A 17,057-nucleotide genomic window follows, 5' to 3' on the forward strand; every position below is an offset into this window, starting at 1 on the left:
GTATAGACTCACACCCTGAGCTGGTGTCACTGGTTTTAGTATCTGGATTTGCTTTTCACAGGGCTGGGCATTTCAATACTGAGTACATCTATCCTTAGCAGATTTTACCTTCCCTCCCTTGGTCTCCATAGTGCATTCTGCCTCCAAATCTCAACCTCCTTCCACTTCCAGTCCCTTCAGTCTCTGAAACACTCCTTCTTCCATGTGGAAAGCCTTGCAGCCAAGCTTCAAGGCAGGGCAAATGCTACAATTGATGGGCCAGCCTTGGCTGCTGAGAAACCCATAGCATGCTCTTGTTATTGTTGACATAAAGGGATGTGTTTCCCACACCTACTCATGGAGTGATAAAATCTTTCATGTCACTCTTTCATGCACCAGTATAGAAAAAGCAGAGCTTGGTCTTAATCAGATTATTGAAACATATTGAAAACTGCCAGTTCTGTTTGCCCTCTGCTATGGGGACTTGATCTAATAATGCTGCATGTGTTCTGCTGTGACCTGTCTTGAAGACCCATTTAATCTGCTCCAAGATCTCCTCCATTTTAGAGTGGAAATTAATGTTGCTTTTTCAACAAGGTGCTCTGGGACTGCTCTTTGAAAATACCCAACTAACAATCTTGCGGTTCAACAACTATGCCAAAAATTGGGATAGGATCCTAGGATGCGACAAATACTAAAAGTGTTGCAGAAAAGCATTTCTGTGTGCATGGGTCCTTTCTTCCTATCTTTGGAGTTTATCAAATCCCATGCAGAAACTGGACTTAAATTCTGGGAATATTCCATAAAGGCAGGGTCATTTTCAGATACATCACAGTGAGCATTCATCCAAAAATAATCCTGAAAGTAAAAAGCAGCCAATTTTGTTCACTTTCTGTGTGGGTTAATTTCGAATTAATGCTCGCCTTTGGGGATTTAAATCCCGCTTCTGCATGGGATTTGGCTGATTCCCTCACGTGTGATAAACTCCTCCGTCTGCCACAGTCTTTCAATAGCCTTTGCTATTGAATAAGACATGAAGACTAGGTGAGATATTTAGAATGGAGTTTTATCACATGGGGGTCAACTGGAAGTATAAACGGTGATTAACCCATGATAATCTCGCAATTATGCTAAAGGTTTTCACATGACATCATGTTCAAAGTGATATTATCCTGTGAATAACCCTTAATTAGTGCAATTGTGCTAATGGTTTTCACACGACATCGAGGTAAAATGTGATTAAAGTGCCATAAAGTGAATAACCAGGCAAGAAACAGCAGCAAATCATTCAAGGGATTTTCCCCTGAATTACTTTTTGCTGTTCACTGCCTGGTTATTCCATGGTTATTCACAGGATAATGGCTCTTCTATTAATCTCATTTTAATAATGTTTTAATGTCAATTGTGTGATTTTCTCAGGTTAATCACTGTTTAACGTCCCAATTTTCCCCCCGTGTGATAAACTCCAATGATAGCAAAACTAAAAATTAGGCAATGGAGTGAAGTATCTCCTAGAATGGGGTGAGAACAGCAATGGGGAGGGATAAGAATCATTCTAGCATCACCTATTTGTAATAGGAGATTTATTAACAGTAAAGGTTCCTGAAAATGGGTTACTGCAAATCAACTATCCAAGCTGTGGCTGACAAAGATAGGGAGAAAGGATGTTTCACCAGGCCTGTTGGAAGTCAAGGTCCATATGTCTCTTATTTCCCTGACTCTTTCCGTCTGGTCGTAGAACTACAACTGAACTATAAGAATTACAGCTTAAGAATCATAAAATCATAGAGTTGGAAAAGACTGCAAGGGCCATCCATTCCAACTCCCTGCCATGCAGGAAATCTAAATCAAAGCATCCCTGACAGATGTCCATCCAGCCTCTGTTTAAAGACCTCCAAGGAGGGGAGACTCCACTACACTCTGAGGAAGGAGTGTGTTCCACTGTCGGACAGCCCTTACTGTCAGGAAGTTCCTCCTAATGTTGAGGTAGAATCTCTTTTCCTGGAGCTTGCATCCATTGCTCTGGGTCCTGTTCTCTGGAGCAGCAGAAAACAAGCTTGCTTCCTCCTCAATATGACATTCCTTCAAATATTTAAACGGGCTATCATATCCCCTCCTAACTTTCTCTTCTCCAAGCTAAACATCCCCAGCTCCCTAAGTCGTTCCTCATAGGGCATGGTTTCCAGACCCTTCACCATTTTGGTCGCCCTCCTTTGGACACGCTCCACTTTCTCAACATCCTTTTTAAACTGTAGTGCCCAGAACTGGACACAATATTGCATCTTCCCTTTCTTTCCCAATCTCTTGATCATTTCCCAGAGCTTAGAATATTTTTTTTTTAAAAACCCTCCCAGAACCCTAGAATTATCATGTTACATACCAGGCTTTATTTATTTATTTATTTACATTCCAGATATGTTCCCTGGGGCCAGTTTGGACCATTAACTGGTCCAGAGTCCCAGCTTTTATTAGTAAGAAAATAAGTCTCTGGCCTTTCTGGAAGCCAGGATATCAGAAAAATGTGCAATCCTGTTTGGCAAGAAACCAGCCTTTTACTGCCTATCAGCATTTAGTCATTCATTGAAAACTACAATGTAGATCAATCTTCTCCAAATTGTTGGTGTAAATGTGGCAGTTGTAGGGAAAAGCCTAGTCTTTTTGAGACATGAGTCTGTTTTTAAGGAGACGGGGCACATGAGTCAGAGGAAAATGCAACCCTTCTGTCTTTGCTATAAAAAGAGTTCACATAGCAATATTCTTTATCTCTTTCCAGAAACATACAAGTTATATTTTCCACAACTATGTTGTGAACTGTATTAGATGCTTTTAGGACAGAAGGAGGAGTTGGGAGAAGACTAGAGGAGAGGTGAAATCAGTTGAGAGAAGCTTGCTGCAAATTAGACTTCTGGAAAGTGCTTCCAGCAGTAAAGAAATAGTAATGTTGTTTTAGGACAATAGCCAGATAACCAATGAGGAGGCCAACTTCTGTGATTTCCCAGGTTCATCTGGTGATCCTTCAAGACAATGTCCTCACATACGTCTGTGTATATTGACAGCCAGATGCTTCTCAGTCACCCCCCATTCTCCACCCCCCACTGTGCTACTTGTGGGGAGGGTGGAAGAGGATGGAGAATCTTGCAGGAAGGAAGGGGAGATTTTTTTTAAGTATATCTCCTGACACAAGAACTCAGCCAGTTGTATTGATTAGGAATCCATCCCATTCTCTACTGCAATGCAATCAGAAGAAAAACAAATGGTAGCTATGGAGTCAGGAGGAAGTATTTACATTGAGGAGTGGATGTAAAATATAGATGTATGATATTAAGGGGAGGAGGGGGAGCAGTTCTGCCATATCAGATTGGCACCTAAATGGAAATATATATGCATTTAAAGACAGACAGATTTTATCTGGCATAGGTTTTTATGAACAGTGTCATCCCAAGTTTGCGGCTTGAGGTGGTAGAAAAGTAGCTGCCTTATTTTGCAAGTAGTTCCTCATTTTGGAACTACTTGCATGCCACCGTCTTCCACTGCCTTCTTCTTCTTCTTTTTTTAAAAAAACCCCTTGTCCTATTCCTGCCAGCTCTGAGTATGCAGCAGTGGTGAGTAGTCGTAGTAGTAGTAGTGGCCACCTGAATGATGGAGTGGGGCATCAGGATAGCAAAATAGCAAGAAGGGGAGTTGACTGCCACCGTTGCACTAGCAAGGAGATGGGGGAACAGGAGGCAAGCGCAACACCAGGCAGGAGGTGAACAAGTGGGTTGGAAATGGAGAGGGCAGAAGATGGAGAGCCAGGGAGTGATGGAAGAGCAGGGCTGTGAGAAGGAAGAACAGAGGTACCTCATGAGTACGTAGGTGATGGAAGGCTGGCAGGTGAAGCAAGGTGAAGGAGCGAGTTGAGGCAGCAGTTGGGGGCCCTTCCAGCTGGGGGGCAGAGCAGTTGGTGAGTCCTGGGATTATACCGCCTCTGGCAGTTGCCTCACTCTGCCTAATGGTAGACCAGTCCAGTGGCCATGCTGTCTGAAGGCCTCTGGGAACAGGTGTGCCAAAAATAACATTCCCAACCTCTGGCTTTCTCTTGTCTACTGTCTTTTAGATAACAAGTCTGTGGGCAAGGACTGTATTGTTTTTCTTGATGATTTCATTTAAAATGCAGGGTAGAAATTCTATAAACGAACACTAGGATTACTGGATAGAAGACTTAAAATTGGTCCCACCACCTAAGGCTGGAAACAAAGCACTACAAGTCTGAAGTTTTAACTATGTGTTTTAACTTACATTTTAGTATTAATATTTAATTAAAAAAACTATTGTAACCAATGTTTCACTTCTATCTTTTTAAATTATTGTAACCTGCCTTGAATCCCATTTTGGGAGAAATGCAGAATATAAATCCCATGAATAAAGTAAGTAAGTAAGTAGTCTGGGATGTTGTGGAAGCAGGGCTGCAAATGAAGTTATGGAGGGAGGGTGGGAGCTCAGCAGTTATATTAAATGAGACACAGATAGATTATCAATCTCACACATTTATTTGAGCACTTTAAAAAAAAGCAAATTTAAGGAATTGTATTTTAAGGCTGACAATTTAGACAGGACCCAACAGAATACATCTACAGATAGAGCAGAAAAACTGGGGGAAGTGGGAGGGGGCATTCCCCTTTCCACTGCACCCCCCCCCCCACTGGCTTTGGAGGATTGGAAACCAACCTTCTGGAGCCAGCTTGGGTGGCAAAGAAGGCTGCAGGAGGGCAGCAAAGAAGATATGGTTTAATCATGACAGCCCAGAAGATGCTTGGTTTAGTGCTATGCCTTTCCTTTCTAAGGTGAAAATATGTTTTGTAGATTTTAACTGTGCAGTATTCCAGCATGCACTTCAGCATGGCACCATTTTACCAGGGAGAGCAAAAGCACAATCCTGCTGGCCACAGACCAGAGCCATAAACAAGAGAATGCACAAGCCCCCAGTACCTTCCAAACTTGTCTTTTGTGTCCCCAGAGGTCATGCTCTGTCAACAGGGGACTTCCAGTGAGGTTCTCCCTCTATAGTTAGGTGTTTTCCCAAATATCCACAACGTTATGGTCAAAATCAAGGATAGATAACTGTGTGAGGGATGGAGGCTATTTTTACTTCTCTCTTGCATGCTACCTGGAAGGGAGGTGATCTCACTCCCAGTTTCATTTTCAACCATTTGTCAGGGGGTGGAGAGGAAGGGAAAACAAAGCTTCTGCATTTTGCAACAGTTTTGACCTTTTTTGATTTGGGAGCTGAAAAGGAGCCAGAGAACATGGGTGGAGACATATGGAATGTCCTGAAAGCATCAAGGGCCACAAAAATGCTACACACGGCCCATAGGCTAATACTTCTCACACCACAGTCTGAAACAAGGTTGTTATCCCATTTATGAAAAGTGGTTCCCCCACATCCTCATATAATTGGATGAAAATAAAAACTCTCAATCATGCCATAGTCAGAAAACATATCTTTATTATTAATGTCCATATACATTTTTATTTATTTTTTACTCAAAAGTATCTATGTTGTGCACATTCTCCTTGCTGTAAGTACAAGTGTTTTCAAGTGTATATATGTGAGTGTATATGACTAAGTGAGCTGGAGCACAAGTAAAACAAGATACAGTGGCTCAGAAATTACTTCGAAAAGTAAGTTATCTTGGCAAGATTATGTCATTGAAGTGGTCAGGTGACTGATATAAAAAAAGAGCAGGCTCATTATAAAACCTTGTGCCAGACATGTGATGAGGAGGGTGCTGTCGTGCCACATCTGGTGCATACGATGGTGATATATACAGTGTCACATACACAAGTATTGCTCTGTCATGAAGGAACTGTGTTCTTGAGGGTAACTCCCTGTTGCTATTGGCACAGCAGTTTGGAAGCTGATACAGTTCTAACCTTTCTCCCCCAGAAATCTGCATTGAGAGGTTTTTGTTAGATTCACAAATTTTTCTTTTCATTGACATTCTCCTGGCTTCCTGTACAGATAGGATTTTAAAATAGGGCACTGGGGATCAGTACCCCTGAAGGCCTACCAAGCTAAATACGGTTGCCCTGCCTTATAAAAAGACACTTGGTGTTTCTTCCCATCTAGGATTATAAGAATGGGGCCACTGCCAAGCAGTTTGCAGGGTACCAGTTGGGCTTCAGTTCATACGTTATATAGGCCTGAAGCAGGGCAGCCCCTTCCTCACACCCTGTTGCTGTCACTTTAACTAGCAATGCAGACTCTCAGTAGTTCAGAAGCCATGTCCCTGATCACCATAATTTCTTTCTTATTTTAACTTAATCACAACAGAGCTCATGAGAGACACCTCCCATCTCTGGTAATAACATACTTCATAGCTGTAAGCCAGGTGTGAGAATCATGGTGTTCCTCCAAATGTCTTTGGACTGTAGGATTTCCTCTCCAATGGCTTTGTTGCCCATGGCTTCTGGGAGTAGCACTTGCAATCCAATAGCATCCCATTAGGGGCATGATTTCTGCCTCTCATAATAGCCCTTCTCTTGCCTTTCTTTAACATGTTTTCCAATCCTCAAAACAAAAAAGGATTGCAGCTCCTAGAATCCAACAGCTAGCACTGGCCATGCTGATTGGGGGAATTCTGGGGTTGGTCATCCCACAAAGTAACTTTCCCTAACTGTATAAACTACTGTATATACTCATGTATAAGTCCAGAAATTTTAGTCAAAAAATTGACCCCCAAAACCTGGGTTGACTTATCCACGGCTCAATGTAAATACTGTACTTTGACTTATAGAAAAGGGAACCATCCCCTGGTGATAGGCAAGAGTGTAATGTGTCCTGGAAGCAATGATCCCACCTCCTCTACTCATCCATCCAACCTTTAGGGTGAGCACAAACAGCCTGCCAGAATTTTGTAGGTTCTTTGGCATCATTTTCCTTTGCTTCATCATTTAGATACTTCGTTGCATGCCCCTAAGTTTTACCCTCCATTTATCCACAGGTTATATCAAAATCCATAATTTTGTCCCCCAAACCTGCCCTTGACTTATACATGGGGTCAACTTATAGTTGAGTATATACGGTATGTTCCTGGCTGCCAGCTTTCATCAACCACAAAGTGATACTGCTAGCTAGAAAAATTGCCTTCTTTAAAATACTGAAAAGTCAATCATTCCAACAAAAGCAAGTTTAGAATAGATGAATTTAAATCGCACTGATAGAGCTTTAGATTTTTTTCTTCAGATCTTTGGCATAATTCAATTTACAAACTTCTGTTGATTTTTATCCCACCTAGAAGGCAAACCTCATTATGAATCCCACTTCCTTCTCCATGGAATAAGATTTTTAATAAACATGAGTGAGAAACATGAAGCCCATTTGATACTGTTGAATAGCCTTAGTTTGTATGGCCAGTGGTGAAGAATGATGAGAACTGTTGTCTAAAAACACCTGGAAGGCAGTATGATTTCCACCCCTGATTTAAAACATCGCTCCATTCTCTAAATTACTACTCAGTATTATGTGGCAAGCTTTTTGTCATCAGGAAACTTAAAAAAAACCAAACCCAATGGCAGACCGAACCTCTTAGGTGAGGGTGTCTGGGTAAGTGAGGAACTTTAGCACAAAGCAGACCTCTTACAGCAAGGATGGGCAATATGGCTCTCCAGAAACTGTCAGACCACATCATCCCTCATCACTGGGTATGACGATTTGGGCTGAAGGGAAGTTCTCAAACAATATTTGGAGGGCCATGCATTCCTCAATCATGATGTTTAAAAACATCTCCAATTACGCCTTCACCAAAATGACTGAACAGTTCTCTTTTACCTTCCCAGTGGTGATGCATCTGGTTTTCTGTCTTGCCTACGTGGTTTTGCTGAGAGCTGCATATTGCAGCTTCTATTTTTTCCTTCCATATTGCTTCAGAGCTCAGGAGTTACAGCAGACATTCTCTGGCCAAACATAGTCAAAGGCACTGAACCTAAAATCTCCTCTGGTCATGTATATAGCGGGGAACAGCAGAACAGTGCTCTCATACCCATATCAACACCCCCCTCCACCGCAAGACACTTGTTCTCTGCAGCAAGCAGCACTGACCTAGATTTCTTTTGCTGTGGCTAAACTCCCAGTCGACTTGAATAGGTGAGGAATTAAGCTAACATACACATCTTTCAAACAATCTTTCTTCGTGATTGCCTTTTTAACACATTTTTTCTATGTGTTTCCACTTTTATGCCATCTGTTGCTATAAATGCAGCATACTTAATGGGGTTTTCTTTAAAACTTAAAGATGTAAGGATCTTCACTTTAACTTATCCCCCCCCCCCCCGGTACTATTTCTGCCTCTGTAGCTCTCACAAAGTAGGAAAGGAACCATATTATTAAATCAGAGCAACAATCATGTATGTCAGGGATGAGAAACTGTGGTCTGTCAGTGTTTTTAGACTCTAATACACATTCCTCCTGTATTCAAAATCACTGGGTTTCTGAAGATGAAATATCTCTTGCCATCCATAACTATCAGCAAGTGTGTCATTCGTCCTGTGGCTCAATCTCTGTTTTAACAACTCACCAGTTCCAACTGTAACTACACAATTGCAGCCATCCTAAAATCTCTTTTAGGGCCAGTCCTTTCTGAGGTGAAATGATCTCTACACTCTACAGTCAGAAGCTAATCTGAGACTTGTCTAAAGGAGTTTAAGGAATCCCCTACTGGCCATAACTAATTTTGTAAAAAGGACATTTTATCTGGGTTGTTTGAGAGAGGCTGTGCAAACAAGTCCACTCATCACTCCTACAGTGCTTCTCTTTCTGAAGTCTTGTGATGTGTTAAGCTTCTGGCACTCACATCCTTATTAGAGAACAGATCAGAGCTAACTGGGATGCTGTTTGCTATTACAACAGGTTCTGTTTAAAGTTCCCAGAAAGAACTGGCATTGGAGGCAGGAACTGAAACTTATAATTTGGGTAGTTTTGCATGACAGGCTGTTGGCCCAGCTGAAAATCTCATCTCTAGTACAAAACTACAGATTAGCAGAGGTAGAACATTTAAGCATGTTCTGTTAAGACTTTTGATGGGATAGGATACAATGTTCTTGCAATTTTTCAAAACGACAAAGAGAAAGGATAGGTTAGGAAGTTCATGCCCACTTGTCTCTGGGTTTCCTACTAGTTTTCCAAGTGCTTTTGCTATCTGCTGCGCTTTAGGCAATAGGACAAATTTTCCAGAATATAGTGATATCAATTTCCCATCACAGTATAGTCTGATAAAATAGCTGCTCATATGGTTTGCTAGGGTAAGAATTACATTCAGGTGATCAGGTAAGGAAGCTTTGGTCAATGGGAAATGAATTAACCCCTTGCCATCACTGCTTCACACCCCCAAATCCCCCAGGCATGCACATATAATTATGCATAGGGAATGAACCTGTAATTTTGTCAACTGTCACTTTTTCAAGTTTTGTAAATTCTGAGTGTCTATTCTAGAGGCTATCATTGCATATTCCCCTTTATACTTGATATAAATTAATTGTCTGGCTAATAAAGGGCACTTCACAGATTCAGATTCCCAACCTGAAAGCATATGCAGGTAAGGAAAATATGATAACAGAGATTGCACAACATATCTCATTGTCACTGAGATAGTGGTGTCCCATGAAAAAGAACAAAGGGCCTACTCAGTAGGAAAGTGACAAATTTTGAAGTAGTCCTTAAGTCACAGTGGTAAGTCTTCTGCGAGAAATGCATGGCAAAAGCAGGACTTAAGCTGATCAGAACTCCCAGAGAATAAGCTAGAAATCTCAGTCTAAGCACAAACTCTTCCAGCCTTTTATACACTAGCTCAGCAGTGCTAATTGGGTCATTTTTCAGGGGGAGATAATACTACTAATCCTCGATATTTTCCCCAGTGTAGTAAGAATGACAGGAATGTACAGTATGATACTCATGCTTAGTAGAAAGTGTTTTGACTACCATAGTTATGAGCCACCCTTTTATATTTTCTTGGTTTTGCTGCCCTGAGTTAACCAAGCAGCAAGATCATTGTTAAAGCTCAAACCCAAAGCCTGTCGATATTAACGTATCACACAAAAGTGCTTTGTCCAGCCCTGCCCACCCTGGCCCCTAAGAACAGCTTACCACAAGTAACGTAAAATCCAAGTACTCTCCCAGTAGGGATGGGCAAATTTGAAGTTTTGTTTCTTTTCACATTCAACACTTTCATTTAAAAAAAAAGAAAATCAGAACTGAAGTGAAATAAAATGTTCACCCATCCCCAGGGATTGGAAAATCCATTGGAACTGCTTTCTCTTACAAAAGCATTCTGTGATAAAAAATTGAAATTAAATACTCATCCATCCCTAATCACACAGACCCCAATCCTTCTCACATGCACAAACACAAATGCCCAAGAAGTGACTCTTCCTGTCACAATTGATCAGTAACACATAATCACCCTGCCCTTCCAACATGTGGAATGCAAACCACTAACTTGTTATCTAGCCCTTCTGCTTCACTGATTTCAGTGCACCACCTGTCTCCTGAACCTGTGGCTGCTGACCCCCATCTCACATTTCTCACAACTTTGGCCTCTTGTCTTGACTCCCTCTAGTTTCTTCCAAACATGTATTAGAATAAGGAAACAGAGAAGGAGAAAATACTAGCCAATGTCAGGTGATCAGCTTCTGTCCTGTCCTTCCTACTTAAAAATAAGAATACCAGTGTGAGAACTATGGAAAATCAAGGTTTGGCTAGTCCCTTGTTTTCAAGTGTTAATTTCAATCATCTTAACAACATAGCGGGGTTACATTTTTGCTGTCTGAAAATACCCTGAAGGGGTTGCAGGTGAAGGAATTGTAGGCCCTGGACCCATTCCATGTACTGCTCCCTTACTCTTCCTCCAGATATCTCTAAGCAACCTATAGAAACATTATATATTATATTTAATAATATTTCTCTTTAAATATAACTTTTGACTTTACATTTTAAGTTACCAGTAACACAAGTAACAAGAAAAGCAGCCCCTAACAAGTATTTACAGTTCTTGCACAGAAGAAAGATTTGGTTTCTGGAAGCAGCATCCCTTTAGTGTGCTTAAGACCTCTAGATATACTATTCAAATTAGGCACACTCCTCAGTGGTATCAGTTCTAGGGCTGACCATTAAACATTAAACTCTGAAGGCCATTGGGGCTGTTTGCTACTATGGCCTGATGGCTTCCTTCTTGACTTTTAACCCCTGAAGATGGGTATTCTGAGAGATCCTTTGACCAGCCCAGACCCTGACCCAATCCTTTTTGCATGTTTTAAATTCACACAAGGAAGCCGTCAACTACCAGCCCAACTTCCTTCCTAATACCACTTCCACCACATGACAATTATTATTATTTTTAGTCTTTATGCAGTCTTGAAAGTAGAGGAGGGAGAAATTTTACCCTGGTAAGCATAGAAACTGAATAGCATGGAGGAGGACAGACTTTTAAAATATTCCAAAGATTATTGCAGTATTTTTTAAAAAGAAAAATTACCTCAGCACCTCAGGAACTCCTTGGAAAACAAAGAATGGGGTAGAGTGTTGCCCTGGATTTTCAGAGAGAATCAAAGAAGCCCCTTAATGCAGTACTGCAACTGGGAACTCTGTACTAATATCCTCCCACACTCTTCCCTCTGGTAAAATAACTCCTTTGACTGCACTGTATTTCACACCCCAAATACCACAGGAATTTCTGTTTAAAAATAATATATTTCAGGAGTCCCTTTAAGAGATTTTGTACCCTCCCCCTAGGTTGTAGAAAAAAATTAAAAGAGGTCTCCCCCTCCCAGAATATCCTAGCCATCATTTAAGAAGGTGACAGAGTGGCTTCTCTTAAGAATGGTGGGCTTCTTCGGCTGCCGAAAGTTTCTGCAAAATCCATGTTTGTATTTCTGTAAAAACAGAAGTAGTCACCTCAGGAAGCTCTTTGTGGAGGGCATGATAAGCTTCGTCATATACCTGCAAAACACAACGAAAAAGGGACAATTAAAGACTCCAAACCCTAACATGTACAAGGGAGGAAGGAACTATTTGAGTAGGACAAGGCAGTAGATGATGCTTCTAATGGTAGAAGGGCAGAAAAAGCTATAAATGTGTAAACAGCTGCACAGCACAAATGCTGTAGCTGCATGGATGGAAGAGCTTTTTCCAAGAAACAGTTTCCTTGGGAAATAAGAATAATGGGACTAACTCTAGTCTATGGTTCCCATAGTGATGAAGCAGATCCCCAGTCCACAAGCAGGACATGAAGACAATGGCCCTTCCTTCCTCCTCACTCCACCGAACAACTGGAATTCAGAGGTATGCTACTTCTGAACATGGTACTTCTATATGGCCATCATGGTTGAGAATGAGTGGCATGCCTATATGCCCTTCATTTGCACAATCTCCCTTTAATTTCACCTAAACTAGTGTCTGCTACTTAACAGCCTTGTCTGGACAACAACTAAGCTAAGAAGCCATGGGACCATTGACTTACTGGTTTTGAGCAATATGCTGTTGGACTCTGTTCATTCATTCCCAGTTGTAGAGGCAATAGCTAAAACAAAACACAGAGCTCCTTCAAAGCTCTTTCTCTGGTTTGCTAGGAGACAAACTAGAGACAAAATAGTGCCTGCATTCAGACAACATTCTCAAGTTTGTCTCCTGTCAAACCAGAAAAAGAATGCATGGTTAATTTCCCTGATTTGTTTGAGAGAAACAAATCAGAGATAGAAAGTATCCATGTTTGGATGACATAAGAAATGTACACCTGGTGGTTTGTTTAGTTGCTCTCGCTGCAAGAGAAAGCATCTGAGCCATGTGTAGCAGCATATTGCTCATACACAACAGCCCAAGACTCCTATGGTTCCTTGGTCCATTTTGTTATCCAAAGAAATACTAATATGCAAGTAGTACAAGAATAATTTTCAGCCTAAAAAAATAAAAAGAAATAAACTGCACTGAAGTTTTTTTGCGGGGTTTTCAGGCTATGTGGCCGTATTCTAGAAGAGTTTATTCCTGACATTTCACCAGCAGCTGTGGTTGGCATTTTCAGAGAATGCTGGCATGGAAGAGAGTGGGGTATATATACTGTTGGTTGAGAGGAAGTGATTTCCATGTTAATCAGTGTATTGTTCTGTTGTTGAATGGCAAGGTCTCAGGGTGTCTATTTAATTAATGATCCTTTGTCTGCTGGGAAACCCCCCTCACCCTAGATGATTTCATTTCTATTTGCTGGGCCTTGATTTTAGTGTTTTTCAGAATTAGTAGCCAAACTTTGTTTACTTTAAGGGTTTCTTGTTTTCTTATTGCAGTTGTCCAGGTGTTTATGGATTTCAATGGCTTCCCTATGCATTCAATGGCCTGATAGTTGTTGGCATGGTCCAGAATTTCAGTGTTTTGAAACAGCATTTTATGCCCAGGATGGTTTATAACGTGCTGATTTTTCTGGCTGACCCAGTCTGCAGTGTCTCTCGTGTTCCTTGATTCATGTTTGAACACTGCATTTGGTGATCCCTATGTAGAATTGTCCACACTGCACCATATGTGGTAAAATCCTGAGCCATGAGAGAGTCTCCCCTGTCCTTCGCTGAGCGCAGCATTAACTGGATTTTCTTGATTGGTTTGTAGACCATTTGGAGGATGTGTTTCCTCACCAGTTTCCCTATTCTGTCTGTGACTCCTTTGATGTATGGTAAAAAATACCTTCCTTTTGGGTGGTTGTTTGTCTTCACTCCTATGGGTTTTTCTGGGTCTGGCCGTCCATCTGATGTCTGATTGGAGTAACCAATAGCCGGTAGACCCCAGTCTAGGTGCTTCAATTCATCTTCCAGGAAGTGGGGTTCACAGATCCTTTTTGTCTGGTCTACTAGTGTTTTTATTGTGCTTCTTTTTTGTCCTGGGTAATGGTTGGTGTTCTTGTGTAGGTATCTGTATGTGTGTGTAGGGTTTCTGTATACTGTGTGGCCCAACCATTGGCTCGGTTTGCAGATGACCAGGACATCCAAGAATGGCAATGTTCCTTCCTTTTCTTTTTCCATTGTGAATTGGATGTTTGGGTGGATGTTGTTCAGATGGTTCAAAAACAGGGTCAAATCTTCTCTGTGGCTCTAGATGATGAAAATGTCATCCGCATATTGGAACCATGTTGTGAGCTTTTTTTGGTGCTATTTCCAGGGCTCGCTTTTCAATGTGTTCCATGTAAAAGGTTGCTATCACTGGGCTCAGAGGGCTTCCCATGGCTACCCCATCTCTCTGCTTGTAGAATCCATTGTCCCACTGGAAGTATCTTGAGGTGAGGCAATGTTCGAACAGGGCTGTGATGTCTTCCAGAAAATTCCAGAAAAAAATTGTCGGTGTCCATTATGGGGACTTTGGTGAAGAAGAAGACCACATCAAAGCTGATTAGTATGTCTCTGGGTTTGAGTTTGAGTTTACTGATCTTTTCTACGAAGTGTTTGATGTAGTAGGTCCCCCCCCCCCATATGGGTTTATAATTATGTGGCCAGAAACTTGGGGGTTTCCCAGCAGAAAATGGATCATTAATTAAATAGACACCCCAAAATCTTGCTATTCAACAACAGAACAATACAGAGGTTAACATGTAAATCACTTCCTCTCAACCAACAGTATATATACCCCACTCTCTTCTTCAGAGAATGCCAGCTGGTCATCTGGAAGCAATTTTTTTTCACTTGCCACAGGCAATCAGATGATTTTACGTATCTGTACATTATCAAAACAAAATCCAGATCTTTAACTGTAATATCTATTATTATTATTATTATATCTGTGTACCTTTAGTTTTAATTGTTTCTGCCCTTTCCTTAACGAACTATCTTAGGATCACGCCTTTAAAGGGTAACCTTTACCATTCTTGTATTTCTAAAATATAAATGCACTGTTAAAAGACTGTATTTTAGATCAATTTAATGCAAGCATAGGCAAACTGGGCTACAAACAGACCTTCATAAGTCCACCTACCCCAGGCTACTTACCTCAATAACAGGGGGTGGCATTGCCTAGTGGTAGTGAAACATTTTCATGTGTTTTTGAGTCCTCACTATGTATAGGCCTATACACACTTTCATTTAGGGCAGGAGTGTGAAACGTTCACCCCACAGGTTACATGTGACCCATAGGACTATTTCTTTGTTCCTCAAAGCTCCCCAGGCCCACCCCATCCCTTTTTTCTTTTGCAAATGTCACTTAGATGGTGTGGGGAATTATATAACCACATTCCCCATCCCACCCATTTCAGACCCCAAAGAGGCCTTTCAACAGTATGTGGTCAGGATGTTGATTTCTGAATCAGTTCCTTTAGAAAAAAAAAAACTATTCTCCAGTACCAGTCTACTAATCCCCATTTTTTAGTGATGGGCCTCAAAAAGACTCGCTTGGTGAGGACAGAAGAGAGAGCCTCCTTGATGGCTGCTCCCTCCCACCCTCTGGAACCCTCTTCCCTGGGAGGCTAGGCTGCCCCCTCCCTGCTGGCCTTTCACTGACAATTAAAAATGTTTTTATTCAGGCAGGCTTTTTAAAATTACGACAGGATGGCTTTTATATGGAGTAATGTTTATTTTAAACTTTTGTATATTTTAAATCTTAATTTCATATTGTTTTAACTAGGATATTTTAATTATTTTTTAAATTGTTTTTAAAGTGTTTTTATCTTGTGAGCCACCTTGGGTCCCTTTTTGAGAGGAAGACAGCATAAAAATGAAATAAATAAATAAAAATCCGAAAAATCCACATCTCAATAAACAACACTCCCAATCCCTTTTTAAAAAGAAGTGCAAGATGACCTTGAGTGTTTTATCCTGACTTGATACAGTATCCATTAGCAAATAGGAGCCCTTGATATCGCAGAGTTTGTCAGGTGAGCCATGGAGCACCAGGATGGGAAGAGTCAGTTTGGAAATAGATCGCTGAATTTTGGCAATGGCATTAATCAGTTGGATGACGAAGGAGACTTTCATGCCACCATGATAGACCAGGGGGTCTGAGGCGTAAGAGTCAACCTGGTGGAATAACACATCATTTTAGGACCTTGTTACATTGCAAATAATCAGATCCCGATAAATGACTTTCATTATTTGTCTTAAAGGCAGTACATTCTAAGAAAAACATTTTCCCCACATGATTCAACTGTCAAAAGGGCAACCAGTTTCAAAAGCAGTCACATTAGATTAGATAATACTTTAATTCGCATAATGCTTTCTTACAAAAAGCATATTCAAAGCAGCTCACAATACAATTCAATCAAAAATCAATACAATAATATCAATAAATGTTTCAATACCAAAAATCTCAATCGTATTTAAAACAACATTATCACCTTGCTACATCAAAATAATAAGAGTATCCAAATCAATGTCTGCAATAATGAAAGTTTCAAGGACTTCTGTGCCTCAGCTGTCATCTTGTTGTAGCCACTCCATCAGACTGCAGCATATCGAGTGATGGACCATTCCATCAGTTCTGCTGAAGACCAGCATTATTGATCTGTTCCCTCTGTAAGGAGAACTATCTCGCTCTGCCAAATCTAGGGGCACCACTACCTTTGGCATCCTAAAGTAGCATGATTCCGAGAATCAAGGCTACAGGAGAGGTTACATTTGAGACCTTTAAAATCGAGTGAGACTCTGCACTAACTAAATATTATCCTATAATTTGTCCTACTCAGCAGCAGCCAATGGCCAGTCTCAGAAATAATTCTTTAAAAACAGGACACAGTTGGAAAAGTTCTTTCCTGACAGACTGCAGTTATGTGGTTCACCAAACAAGACACTAGTCCCAATGCAGAATAAGTACAGTGAGCCCTTAGTATCCACTGGGGTTTGGTTCCAGGACCTCCCATGGGTAACAAAATCCATGGATGCTAAAGTCCCATTAAATACAATAGCATAGCAAAATGGTGTTCCTTCTATAACGTCAAAATCAAGGTTTGCTATTTAGAATGTATATATTTTAAAAATATTTTCAAGCCATGGATGTTTGAATCTATGGGTAAAAAATCCATGGATACAGAGTGCTGACTGTATTATCAATTGTTGTTGTTGTTATTGTGTGCTTTCAAGTTGTT

At 40.9% G+C, this 17,057-nt stretch overlaps 1 protein-coding gene across 4 annotated transcripts in view; it reads right to left on the reverse strand.

The window, feature by feature from the left end:
• Positions 1–11,681: 11,681 nt before the first annotated feature.
• Positions 11,682–17,057, reverse strand: part of MGLL (monoglyceride lipase) — a 136,351-nt gene continuing 130,975 nt past the window's right edge. For all 4 annotated transcript variants that reach the window (XM_042448201.1, XM_042448199.1, XM_042448202.1 and 1 more), the window contains exons 7-8: positions 15,778–15,993; positions 11,682–11,950 (exon numbers count right to left, since the gene is read on the reverse strand). In XM_042448201.1, the coding sequence (XP_042304135.1) occupies positions 11,825–11,950; positions 15,778–15,993 (342 nt within the window). In that variant the 3' untranslated portion in view covers positions 11,682–11,824. The remainder of the gene's footprint in view (positions 11,951–15,777; positions 15,994–17,057) is intronic.

The sequence above is a fragment of the Sceloporus undulatus genome, chromosome 2 (genome assembly GCF_019175285.1).
Source record: "Sceloporus undulatus isolate JIND9_A2432 ecotype Alabama chromosome 2, SceUnd_v1.1, whole genome shotgun sequence".
NCBI classification, from domain to species: domain Eukaryota; kingdom Metazoa; phylum Chordata; class Lepidosauria; order Squamata; family Phrynosomatidae; genus Sceloporus; species Sceloporus undulatus.